At 42.0% G+C, this 13665-nt stretch overlaps 2 protein-coding genes across 3 annotated transcripts in view; one reads left to right on the top strand and one right to left on the bottom strand.

The window, feature by feature from the left end:
* The window catches only part of LOC121535227 (dual specificity testis-specific protein kinase 2), a 29686-nt gene extending 22817 nt beyond the window's left edge, over positions 1-6869 (bottom strand). The window contains exon 1 of one of the 2 annotated variants that reach the window (XM_041842083.2): positions 6335-6869. The gene's annotated coding sequence lies outside the window, so the exon portion shown is untranslated. The remainder of the gene's footprint in view (positions 1-6334) is intronic. The other variant, XM_041842084.2, reaches the window with a different exon arrangement.
* An 866-nt stretch (positions 6870-7735) lies between these two features.
* On the top strand, positions 7736-9409 carry LOC121534623 (transmembrane protein 53). Its single transcript, XM_041841198.1, has 3 exons — positions 7736-7930; positions 8159-8262; positions 8375-9409. The coding sequence occupies exons 1-3, from the start codon at positions 7876-7878 to the stop codon at positions 9068-9070; spliced, it is 855 nt and encodes a 284-aa protein (XP_041697132.1). The 5' UTR covers positions 7736-7875; the 3' UTR covers positions 9071-9409.
* The last annotated feature ends 4256 nt before the right edge of the window (positions 9410-13665 follow it).

Here is a 13665-nt window from a genome sequence, read left to right as displayed (position 1 = left end):
GTCCTTTGTAAGTCAGTTGGTAGAGCATGGCGCTTGTAATGCCAGGGCAGTGGGTTTGATTCCCGGGACCACCCATTCGTAAAATGTATGCACGCATGATTGTAAGTCGCCTTGGATAAGAGCGTCTGCTAAATGGCATATATTAATCGCAATACTGGTATCGTGACAACACTAGAACTGTGCAGATGCAAACTTTGGTAACGGAATTACGGTAACATCTCCCTTTTATTGAGAAGGGTCCAGCTGCGACCTCTCAGAGCAGTCATTCCTCAGGGTCTCCATGCTGCCACCTACTGATATGTCATCGCTCAGGAAAAGTGGGGGTGTCGAAAGGAGTGGGTGCTTCGAAAGGAATCATAAGGAGAAGTGGGGGTTTCGAAAGGTACCACTCAAGACATCGTTTGGGTTATCGGCTGTTAGTCATGGTCTGTAGAGTTGACAGTAAGGAATTTCAGTTATGCAAAAAAAAATTATGTATGTCTATTCACTCACTGTGACCTGTGTCTTTGAACGTTACCTACCGGTAGCAATGTATGTAACATTAAGTTTATTGTAATTGTAAATGCTAGCTAAAATTATTAAATTTTACAATGTATTATTTATTATTGAATATTTGAAATAATAATAATAGAAATATCAAGTCATGGCGGTTCTAGTAGTTATGGAATTCCAGCGCTTCTAGTGTTAAGACTCCTTTCGAAACCCCCCACCTCTCCTTACATGGTTGCTTTCGAAACCCCCACCTCTCCTTACATGGTTCCTTTCGAAACCCCCACCTCTCCTTACATGGTTCCTTTCGAAACCCCCACCTCTCCTTACATGGTTCCTTTCGAAACCCCCCCACCTCTCCTTACATGGTTCCTTTTGAAACCCCCCCACCTCTCCTTACATGGTTCCTTTCGAAACCCCCCACCTCTCCTTACATGGTTCCTTTCGAAACCCCCACCTCTCCTTACATGGTTCCTTTCGAAACCCCCCACCTCTCCTTACATGGTTCCTTTTGAAACCCCCCACCTCTCCTTACATGGTTCCTTTCGAAACCCCCCACCTCTCCTTACATGGTTCCTTTCGAAACCCCCCACCTCCCCTTACATGGTTCCTTTCGAAACCCCCCACCTCTCCTTACATGGTTCCTTTTCGAAACCCCCCACCTCTCCTTACATGGTTCCTTTCGAAACCCCCCACCTCTCCTTACATGGTTCCTTTCGAAACCCCCACCTCTCCTTACATGGTTCCTTTCGAAACCCCCACATTGTTCCTTTCGAAATGCGCACTCCTTTCGACACCCCCACTTTTCCTGAGAGATGCGCTGCACTGAGCGATGACATATCAGTAGGTGGCAGCATAGAGACCCTATTGCTTTTATGCGACCACATTTTCCAAAAACTCTTAAATATTTGCTACGAATTAAGATTAAAATACACTACATCACCAAAAGTATGTGGACACCCCTTCAAATTAGTGGATTCGGCTATTTCAGCCACACCCGTTGCCGACAGGTGTATAAAATTAAGCACACAGCAATGCAATCTCCATAGATAAACATTGGCTGTAGAATGGCCCGTACTGAAGAACTCACTGACTTTCAACGTAGCTCCATCATATGATGCCACTTTTCCAACAAGTCAGTTAGTAAAATTTCTGCCCTGCTAGAGCTGCCCCAATCAACTGCAAGTGCTTTTGTTGTTAAGTGAAAACGTCTAGGAGCAACAACGGCTCAGATGCGAAGTGGTAGGCCACACAAGCTCACAGAATGGGACTGCCGAGTGCAGAAGCGCGTAGCACGTAAAAATCGCCTGTCCTCGGTTGCAACACTCACTACCGAGTTCCAACTGCCTCTGGAAGCAACGTCAGCACAAGAACTGTTCGTCTGGAGCTTCATGAAATGAGTTTCCATGGCAGAGCAGCCACACACAAGCCTAAGATCACCATGTGCAATGCCAAGCATCGACTGGAGTGGTGTAAAGCTTGCAGCCATTTGACTCTGGAGCAGTGGAACGCGTTCTCTAGAGTGATAAATCACGCTTCACCATCTGGCAGTCCGACGAACGAATCTGGGTTTGGCAGATGCCAGGAGAACATTTAACATTTTAGTCAATTAGCAGACGCTCTTATCCAGAGCGACTTACAGTTAGTGAGTGCATACGTTTTTCATACTGGCCCCCCGTGGGAAACGAACCCACAACCCTGGCGTTGCAAGCGCCATGCTCTACCTTAAGTTTGAAAAAAATCTATTTTGGTTATTGAACTACAGTAAGTGAAGTGGATTTACACCCGGTAACGGATTTACATCTTGGGTACCTGATCTATACTAAACAGATATCAAATCAAATGTTATTTGCCACATGTGCCGAATACAACAGGTGTAGACCTTACAGTGAAATGCTTACTTACAAGCCCTTAACCAACAATGCAGTTTCAAGAAAAATAAGTGTTAAGTAAAAAATAAAAAATAATTAAAGAGCAGCAGTAAAATAAAATAACAGTAGGGAGGCTATATACAGGGGGTACCGGTACAGAGTCAATGTGCGGGGGCACAGGTTAGTCGAGGTAATATGTACATGTGGGTAGAGTTAAAGTGACTATGCATAGATAATAAACAGAGAGCAGCAGCAGCGTAAAATAGGGGGTGGGGTGGGGGGACAATGCAAATAGTCCAGGTCGCAATGATTAGCGGTTCAGGAGTCTTATGGCTTGGGGGTAGAAGCTGTTAAGAAGCCTTTTGGACCTAGACTTAGCACTCCGGTACCGCTTGCCGTGCGGTAGCAGAGAGAACACTATGACTAGAATGGCTGGAGTCTTTGACAATTTTTAGGGCCTTCCTCTGACACCGCCTGGTATAGAGGTCCTGGATGGCAGGAAGCTTGGCCCCAGTGATGTACTGGGCCGTACGCACTACCCTTTGTAGTGCCTTGTGTCGGAGGCCGAGCAGTTGCCATACCAGGCAGTGATGCAACCAGTCAGGATGCTCTCGATGGTGCAGCTGTAGAACTTTTTGAGGATCTGAGGACCCATGACAAATATTTTCAGTCTCCTGAGGGGGAATAGGCTTTCTCTTGACCTCTTCACGACTGTCTTGGTGTGTTTGGACCATGATAGTTTGTTGGTGATGTGGACACCAAGGAACTTGAAGCTCTCAACCTGTTCCACTACAGCCCCATCGATGAGAATGGGGGCGTGCTCAGTCCTCTTTTTTTCCCCTGTAGTCCACAATCATCTCCTTTGTCTTGATCACATTGGAGAGGTTGTTATCCTGGCACCACACGGCCAGGTCTCTGACCTCCTCCCTATAGGCTGTCTCATCATTGTCGGTGATCAGGCCTACCACTGTTGTGTCGTCGGCAAACTTAATGATGGTGTTGGAGTCATGCCTGGCCATGCAGTCATGGGTGAACAGGGAGTACAGGAGGGGACTGAGCACGCACCCCTGAGGGGCCCCCGTGTTGAGGATCAGCATGGCAGATGTGTTGTTACCTACCCTTACCATAATATGCATAATTTGGTTATGAATGTCATTCTCCTCATGATTTACAAGTTCGGACATCACAGCACAGTAGAGTACAGTGCAGTACAATACAGCAGAGCAGAGTTCAGTACAGTACAATATACTGTACTCTGCTTTATTGACTGTACTATCCAAACTTATGAAACATACTTCTATGATAGGTTCAGATTTGGTCCAGTCCGGTGGACGTTAACGTCAAGGCCAGGGTGGACAGACCAAATTTCAACATCCATGGACGTCCGGTGTCGGTTGGTTCTCAGTGGGTGAGGATGCTGGTTACAGTAAATTGAAAGACAGGGGGCTCATGGGTAGGTGTCAGTAAGAGCTGTTAGTGGTGACATTAACTAGAGAGTGAGAGAGGTAGAGGGAGGAGTTGTCCAGACTCAGACTGTTTTAACACTCTTAGTTTGACCACCAGACAATAGAAAGACAAAGAAAACAGTTATGAGCGGAACACAACAGTATGCCAGTGGAAGAGAGGACAGTAGCAGGTGACCCAGCTGTAGTTTGTGACTATTATGATTTTCCATTGTAGCCAATTCAGTTGCAGTAACTCCGTTACTGATGTTTTGGTAATTCTATTACCAATTTGTTTTAATCACTTAATAATTCATAAACAAAACTGATATCAGTAAAATTGCTATAACACATTTTTAGGTCTACCATTACTTGTTACTTCTGTGAACTTTCACTATCCTCCCTCCTCATCAGGGAGAGAAATGATTAAAGATCTTAAAGATGTGTGGGCTTTTGGTAATGGAATTACAAGGCACAAGACAATATTTCTTAAAAACTTACAGAAGGTCAACAATTTCTCCAAAACGTAATATAAGTGTTGATATTAGTTGGCAGGGGTCTATGTCAACATTATTGTGTTTTGATGAATTTCTGATACCTTATAAGACTTATTCCTGGTAGATGTTTTCTAAGACCCCCTTTCCATCTGTTTATCCAGAAATCAAAGCCTTTACTTGTGCCTAATTTTTTTAATGGAAAATGTATTTATTCCTGAAGTTGTTAGTTCGTTATGTCGATGATTTATCACACGCGTGCAGCACACATATAGCCTAGCTTGAGATTAGATGTTCCAAGTTATGATATATACCAGTAAATGCTAAGGCAATAATCAAGAATGGGTATGCAAACCAGCTATAATAAGTTCAGTCTTGGTTGAATTTTGCTTTGCGCAATTCAATCATCATGGAATAGCCTACCTTGACAATCAGACATTTCCTCTAGGATATTTGGTCCTTGAAGTTATGGTAGCCGATTTAGAAGTTCTACTGCTCCAATATAATTATTTATGTGATTTAAATCCTGATACATTTTTGTAAGATGTAGCCGCTTTCACTTGTTTCGGGTGTTGCGCTAGTCTGTTGCTCTCGTTGCGGTAAAACCATGTGCAGTTATTATGAGCAAGACAACATCGAAACTAGGCTTCAACTTGATTTTCCATACAAAGCGTTTTATTAAAAAGGGAACCCAGTTTTTGCTCACTTTCTAAATAGACTGCATGCAACAGTAGATGTTCCCAACAAACACCCTAACGAAATCTGTGGTAGCTAGTCAGTCTTGCCATTTGAAATGTTTGAGAGTTATTGAGGGGTTATTGTATCATGTTTTAAAACTAGTCAGGCAATGCCCACTGTATTCTGACATGTTTTCGAATGTAAAAATAAGGTTAATGTCGATGCATAATGCCATTGGGAAGGCTTAACAAAACATGCATTATTCTCTAAGTGTAAATGCATATTTTTTTCTATAGGCTAATACAACAATTCAATATAAAATGTTGTTCCCTGAAAATTACAATTAAGTGCATGAAAAAGTCATTGAAAGACCTTGCATCTGTAGGCTACATGCTCAGCCCAAATGAAAGAAAATCACCTGCTATTGAAATTATGCTCGCATCATTTGCTTCCCTGACAGATCTTGACCCGGGCCAGTATTTTCTTATATTATTTGGGCCAGTAGCTTTCGGTTGGCACTTGCCCGGTGTGCCATTGGCAACTTTACCTGAATGTCAAGCCCTGGACATCCCCTGTGGTCCCCTGAGACCAAGTATTTTATATTCTATCCAGCTGTTTAAATGTGCTACAATAAAATATGTTTATTGTTAAAATCACCAACAGGAGGGTCATCTGGTTATGAGGAAGTGCAAGATTAAGAATTCCCATGAAAAAGAGGAATGATCAGAGTGGTTGAGGGTAGAAAATAATGCAAAATCTAGTTAGGTTTCTATTCTGTTGTGAAATAGTCAACGGATTGTATTCACTAAAAGGTATTTTTATTCTCACTATCAGAGCTCAATCAGTTGTAAAGGGTGGGTATCCGAGGCAGCAACAGCATACCTGACATTCCTGAGATTTGAACTAACGACCCAGTCTTGTTCATAGGGGAGGGACCAGTTTCTCCTGATCTGATATCATCAGTTTATAACCTAAAATATGAGCTTGGATACAATATGCTGACCAAATACTTACCTGGCCAGCATTATTTGAACACTTGCCGTTTGGTGAGTTCAGTGCAATACTCCAATAGAAACACAATGAGTTAATGCATTAACTACAAAGTTGAACCTGTTTTAGTAACTTTGTAGTTACTGGTAGCTAACGTTAGTTGCTACTTGCAAAAATGTTGCTTTGTTTACGCCACGTGTTTCACTTTCCGTGATAGTTAGCTTATTTCAGCCTGCTAAACGAGCTGGCCAACTAGCTAACGTTAGTTACTAAACGGACACATCATTTGAGTGGCAGGTTTCCTCAGTTAACGTTACCTAGCTAGCAAACTTCGCATGCTGGCAGTGGCAGAGCTAACCAGAGTTCTTACCTACAGTCATGAAGATGATGAGATGATGGACTCTTCAACAACAACTTGTGAAATGACAGGCCAAACTCAGTTACTTCCACCTCATTGTAATATAGCTTGCAGGCTAGTCGGTCTACTCACCATGCACGAGCTAGTAGCGGCTAGCTAAACGTTAGTTTAGTTTGTCAACAAGAGGAGAAGCTAGCTAACGTTAACGGTAGCCACTACACTTTGCTAACAAACGAGAAGTTATGCAGCCAACGCCGAAGTAACTCTAACTACACGAATTATAGCTGACCTCAAAACGAAACGTAAACTCGTAGTACCCCTTATGTGGCATTTATTTTCTCATTAGTAAGACACAATCGCAGTGGTTAAAGATATTTCAATCGTTTGACAGCTCTGCTACGCAGTGTTGGCTGGCTCCCCTACGAACCAATTTATGCTTGATCCGAAAATCTGGTCGGAGGCGCCATATGGATGGTGTGACGCAATTGCGGAGCACTCAGAGACAAGCAGAGGCCAAATAGAGCTCTGTGTCGCATCGCTGTGCGCCTCTCAACATTTTTAACAATGTGGAGGGCTCCGTATAGCTCCACATTGACATGATTGGTTGACGGTAGGTGAGGCGGAAGGTCCTGTATAAACAGAAACTCCCTTTCTTGATAACTTCCTTAACAACAGCTCTGCGCTGCTCCGCGAAGCGCAAGAAGTATGAATGGCCATATCATCGTAATGCTGCACGGTCAATGCAGACAGCAGATTGACCATGTATCGCCTTTAACACTCCCACTAAACTGCGATCCCATTTTCACGTCCAGATTGACAGCTGAGGCTTCCATTCAGGGACAAGAATGCGACACACTAATGTTTTTGTTTATTTTTTTTACATTTTTACATTTTTAGTCATTTGGCAGACGCTCTTATCCAGAGCGACTTACAGTTAGTGAGTGCATACATTTTCATGCTGCCCCCCCGTGGGAAACGAACCCACAACCCTGGCGTTGCAAGCGCCATACTCTACCAACTGAGCTACAGGGGGGTGTGTGTAATGTACAATATTTTACTGTGTTAACTCGAATATTGATGGTAGTTTGAATGTATTGAATAATTTCACCAGCTGTGAATACTAATTTGCCTCTACTATGCATGGACTCTAGTAGTCTACAGTTATTTCACATATCACACTACTACAACACTAATCACATAATGTAGCACCTCTAAATATATTTTGTTCAAACGAAATAAATTATAAAAATGTTATTCCACAGATTGCATAACGTTGTCAAATAATTCCCATGTTATTCTGAGTGAAATATTCGATTCATTTTCTACTGCAGTTTGAAAACTCAAATATGGACATTGTACGCCATCTCATGGAGGAACATGGAACTGGATGTATAATGAAAGGAATGCGAACCAATCAGAAACAATGAACGAACAACCCTCGACTTCCGTAGCGACTAGCGAACCTGCGAAAACGTTGAGGTTCAGCGCATCAGCCAAATGAACCGTATAGCAAAAGGGCTCATTGTTCTATCTGTGATATAATCCGCTACATAATGGCAGACGATGGCATGGACTATAACGTTGTGTTTCCAGATGCATTGATCTCGGGTGAGCACTTTATCTATAGCCTTGCTAGGCTAGCTAACAACACTCATCTAGCTAACGTTAGCTGTCACCCAGAGCCATGATGAGCTATTTAGACAACGTTAACGTTGGCACTGGCAGGTTCGTCCATAATTCAATGATAGCTGTATTGGACTGACTCAAAGGCTGCTAGCTAGCTAAATTAGTTGTCCTGGTTAGGTAGTTAACTGATTGGTTTTTCTCTCCTTTTAGAAAGACACTGGCATGGAACAAAGGAACCAGTTGTCATACTGCTGGGATGGGCTGGCTGCAGAGACAAACATCTTGCCAAGTACAGCTCCATTTATAACGAACAGGTTGGCGTAAAAACTATTATTGTGGTGGTAAATGTCTCCTGTCATTTCAATAAATGATTGTTCTACTTCATTATTCATGTGTGACTTACCTTTTCCCCTCTTTTTGTTCCAGGGATGTGTCACTATTTGCTATACTGCGCCTTTGAAGACAGTATTCGTCTCTGAATCATTTGGCTACAAGGAGCTGAGTAACACTGCCCACAAACTACTTGAGATACTCTATGATTACGAGGTGGAAAATAGCCCCATATTTTTCCATGTGTTCAGCAATGGGGGATTCATGCTGTACCGCTACATCGTTGAGCACTTGCACAGTCATAAACAGTTCAGTACCTTATGTATAGTTGGGACTGTGGTGGACAGTGCCCCAGGCAGTGGAAATGTGAGGGGGGCATTACGGGCTCTTACAGCTACTCTGGGACCCAAAATCAATGTGATGTTGAGGTGTGTGCTCTTGGCACTGTTTGCTGTAACTGTTTTCCTGCTTAGGGTGGTTCTGTACCCCATAACCAAGTACATCCACAAGAACCACTACGATGCCATCCGGGAGTGCCCTCCTACCTGGCCCCAGCTGTACCTGTACTCCAGAGCTGATCGAGTGATTCGGTACAGTGATGTTGAGCTCATGGTCAAGACTCTAAAGGAGAAAGGGGTGTCTGTGGAATGTTTTGACTTCAAAACCCCTGCCCACGTGAGCCATTTCCGTGACTTTCCAGAGGAGTACTCCAAGCGATGCCTGGATTTCCTGACCAACTGCATGAAGGATTCGACAACGCAAATAAAAAAGCGACACTTGATCCAGCATTGAAAGCACACTACTGTAATATCGCTCAAAAGTCTATGGCACTTATGTTTTTGTGATTATACTGTAATGTTACACATGTATAAATCTGTTCTAGGAAATCTGCAGCTCCACTGAACATCTTATTTCAAATGCTTAAGTTTTAGGAGTTGAAGACAATTAAGCAAAATTAGACCGGTGATAACCAAAGTGCCAGTGCTGTGAATTTTGATTGGTACTATTTGTGAATCTTTAATCCACTGGTTGATATTTCAAAAGAATGTGATTGACTAAGAATGTATGTACTTACTAAACACGTGTTTAACTATTGTGCCTTCTATAAATTAAAAAAGCATTATGTCCTCATTTGCATTTCATTTGGTCTACTTGTTTGAAAATGCGGAACCTTAGATTACTTTGGAAGATTAACTATTAGTTTGCAATGGCCATAACATGAATAAAGTTTCTTGTGAAATTATAGGTTCGAACACATGATTACAATTCAATAACATGTTGTAGTAAAGCAGTGTAGCATTCTTATTTACTGTATACTGAAATAGTAAATATTGCATCACACAAAAGGTAATTATTTAGATATTCTTTCTGATGTGACGATCTGCATGATGCTGCAATTGAGGACCCCTTCCACTCAACCTAGCACTGCAGATTGTGCATGGCTACCTTTGGCCTTGTCTAAACACAGCCTTTGCCTCGCCAGACGTCAGCAATAGTTTGAAGAGCAGTGCTCTAAATTGGTCAGGCATAGATTATTATTGAATGATTCTGACTGTCAAATTACAGAAAGCTCACCCTGGCACTTCATACATCATTTAGATCCACTCAGGAGAAGGGTGAAGTTTACTTATCTGCATAGACAGATGAACAAAGCTTATTGGAGTGCATACTAGATCATTTTTGTTTGTTGGGTGGCTGCATGGCTCACGTTACCAAATGGTTGTTTTGGAAATGTTTTACAGAGATGCAGACACTTCCTGCTGACCTGATTTAAACCTAACTGCCTCCCTGACTTTAAGCGATGAAGAGCAAACATGAATAACTATTTCGATGGTGTGCCCAGTTAATGAAAGTCTGAATAGCAATATTACGTAAGACCGGAAATAATGAATTATTGAGGTGATTTGTGAATAAACTATTGGCCTACTTTGTGACAATACAGACTCAAACACACTGGCCCCTAATAGTAAGGATGTGCCAAATATACAAACATGAAAAGGAGTGTGTGTGGTGTGTGTTCTTTATCTTCTTTGTAGATGTTTATTTTCTTTAGCTTGTATGACCTGAATATTTCTGCCTTATCGAGGGCTTTATTCTAATGAAATCTAAAATCTTTGATGAAGTGTTTGGTTCAAATGGTTTTGTCTCTAGCATCAATCAGCCGATGCTAATGTGGTTAAGTTGACACTAAATTCGTTATTTAAACAGAGACAATCCATTGGTTGAAATGGGAAACCGCAGGACTTTTTGAAGCAGAAGAAAGCCAGGAGTCAGCTTGTGTTAGCTAGCAAATTTATGTAACGCTGTTTGGGTCTTTGCGTGTCAAAAAAGACACTTGTCAAATAACACTATTTGGGATTCTGCAATATTTCGAGATTTCGTTTTTCTACTTAGCCAGAGCCAGATGAACTCATGAATACCATTTTTATTTCTCTGCGTGCAGTTTGGAGATGATTGAAGTTAGCATATTGTTAGCTTAGCACAATTGCTGGAAGTCTCCCGGTACAGTAGCCAGCAGATCGCAACGTTGCATCTGTCTCAATGGCGCTGCCTGTGCACTTACAGACGCCATAATGAGACAGATAGAGATATACATCTCTATGCGCCAACGGGACAGAGAATGACGAATTGGATAAAATCTCGTTTCTTATGATTATCAGTCAAATTAATGAATTTATAAAATATAGATGACTATGTATAGCTTTGTAAGACTATAAATGACTAACCACCCAGCTTTGGAGTAGTTAGGTCTATTTCCATGTTTTTGAGAGGAGCTGGCTACTGTGGGAGACTTCCAGCAATTGTGCTAAACTAACAATATGCTAACTTCAATAATCTCCATCAGAAATAAATTGGCTTCGCCAAAGTCCCCAAACAAAGCCAAAAGGAGAAGGAGAGCGATGAGCAGCAGAAGCAGCATCAAACCACCAAGGCCGCCGCCAAGTCCAGCAGCTAGCTCCACGTGTAGAGCCTACCCACCCTTCCACAAGCGCTGCCACGATAATGGATCCACAGCCCCCTCCATCTCTGACTGTTCCTGACTATCTTGGAACAGAGGAGCCAGCCCAGGTTAGCCTAGAATCCTACCCTAGCTGCAGGTTCTGTCCAAAAACGTTATATTTGATTTTGATTTTGGCCTTTGCTACTATATCCCATAGAAACGCATTGAATAACACATTCATAAATGGCAAAACAGACAGTCAAAAAATGATTTTGAAGTGTCTATCCTAGCGTGGAACCCCGTATTATCAGCATATTCAACAGCGTTTAAGAAATATATTACCTTCAACAGTGTTATCTTGTGATCAAGCCATCAATGTTATGTGATTATTGGTGTCGTATAAATGTTAGCTAACGGGTTAGCAATTAGCATGTTTGACATTTCAGTGGAAATACTACTATTATCAGCTTTTTGATAAGCGGTTTAGCAAATAAATACGTCCCGTATTATCGGCATACGGTCCCCAGTTATTGGCCACCTTACTATTTTGTTCAATTCCAAGATATATCCATTTAATTTTGTTCAAAAAAGAGACACCAACCACGTACCAGAAGTGTTTCGGTGGTCAGCTAGCTAGAAGGGTGTCTTTAGTCGCAAAACGTACCGTTATTTTCCAGTCCATTTAAATGTTGAGCTGGAGGTGATTTAGTCCTCCAACCGCTAGAGAGTGTCCGAAGATAGGGGGTGTCCGATGTTGGGGGAAAATTAGCTATATCTAGGAGATATAAGAAAGCTCAGGAAAAATTGTTGTTTTTCTGGACACATATTTAACACCTTTTTTTTGATGGCACAAAACTACCTCCATACTTCCATTCATTTTTATTTTTTATTTTTACCAGTACAGGGTTACCTTCAGAGGAGTCCCATGACACTTGTGGGGGTTGTAGCAAAACGGAGAACATCTTGTTCGTGAGAATCTCATCTGTCATAGAGTGGTCATATTAATTTGTAGGCCAAACCGTTTGGACGCTCACAGATGTTTTCATGAGAAGACCGATTTTCGGGATGTCTAATGGTCTGACAAACACCACTGTAGCTCGGCCACCTTCTACAGCAGATGTGGAAGGCCTACATAGGCGGATGCGGAGGATTGAGAAGCAGCCCATGCAAAAAAAAACATATATCTAGCTTAAACTGACAGATTTTGATGGGGATTTTAATAATATTACTTAGATTGACGTACAGGTGCGTCAATAGACTCTTATTAATAGCAACTGGCTCATAGGAAGATAGTGGCTGGAATACTCAGTTACTGCAGACGTGGCATTTTGTTTCCCATGTAGAAAGTTCTGTGTTGTGTCCAATGCTAACAGACAAGGCCTTCACCCAAGCTGGGTATTCTAACGGGAAGCATGCCATTGATAGAACCAAAGGATTCGCTAGGCACGCATCAAGCAAAGAGCATTTGAAATGCACTGCACTGTAGAAAGAAAAACAAGTTCAAAGTGCTATACTGAGGTGTCAACACTTGTTAATGGGGGGAGCTGGCAATAAATGAAATCGCATGTAGGCTATGTGTCGCCGATTGTGGACATTATTGAGATCCTTGTTTCAAACCAGCAACCACTGAGGGGGACATTGGACGTGACAAACATGTTTAGTCGGCACAGAAGAAGCATGCCACACCCGAGGAAAGCTCAACTAATCCAACTGGCATTTGAGGGGAATCTTACAAGAAGATTTCAGCGACAAAGGAATGATTGATTACTCAGGAAGTTCCACAGAACATCAAGGAGGCTCCAACTCTTCTGAAAAGCTGGTTGATTTTTATCAAAATCTTGCTTTAGGGCGCCGACCATGGTGCTGATAGAGCGCAGCTGAGATTTTGCGCCAACTTCTTGGTCAAATAGCTTGGTATAAGCAGAATTCAATGTAATTCCAATGCAAGAACCCAACCTGGGTATAGCTACATATCGGTACCTTTCGTCATAGAAGTATACATTCTATTATGGTTTGCATGGTAGCCTATTGGTTTTTCGTGGTTGTAAATGGAACACTATGTATTGGAAACATGTTTATGGTAGGCTGGCATTGCTTAATTGATTGCGTGGGTCATATTTGTGTATTGTGCCATATCATAATGTGTTGATGAAGCGGGCCTATAGGCTTATTTATTTGGCAAGACAGCTGTGCATGGCTGCATCTCACTGTAGTAGGCTTTGTTTTGGTTATTTGGATCTCCATTCGCCTTTTGTTTACTGCGTTTGTTTACTGTTAATGTAACTAGCCTAAATATAGATTGTGTCATACCTTTATGATCTGATATTTTGTTTAGTAGGCCTACTACTTGGTACCGCTGTTTTGTTCTGTTCGCATTTGCAGTTGTGTCTGTATTCTAAGCCAAACTGCTATTCAGCATTTAGTTTGCATTATTTTGGTAAGACAG

This window comes from Coregonus clupeaformis, chromosome 21 (assembly GCF_020615455.1).
Source record: "Coregonus clupeaformis isolate EN_2021a chromosome 21, ASM2061545v1, whole genome shotgun sequence".
Taxonomy (NCBI): domain Eukaryota; kingdom Metazoa; phylum Chordata; class Actinopteri; order Salmoniformes; family Salmonidae; genus Coregonus; species Coregonus clupeaformis.
The sequence above is the reverse complement of the archived record's forward strand: the minus strand, read 5'-3'. Positions and strand labels throughout refer to the sequence as shown.

What these genes read in the sequence shown, in the direction of transcription:
- LOC121534623 (XM_041841198.1), top strand. Translation starts at nt 7,876, where the DNA reads ATGGCAGACGATGGCATGGACTATAACGTTGTGTTTCCAGATGCATTG. An exon ending in TCCAGATGCATTGATCTCGG is followed by an intron (nt 7,931 to 8,158) that starts GTGAGCACTTTA and finishes CTCTCCTTTTAG; the next exon opens with AAAGACACTGGCATGGAACA. An exon ending in GCTCCATTTATAACGAACAG is followed by an intron (nt 8,263 to 8,374) that starts GTTGGCGTAAAA and finishes TTTTTGTTCCAG; the next exon opens with GGATGTGTCACTATTTGCTA.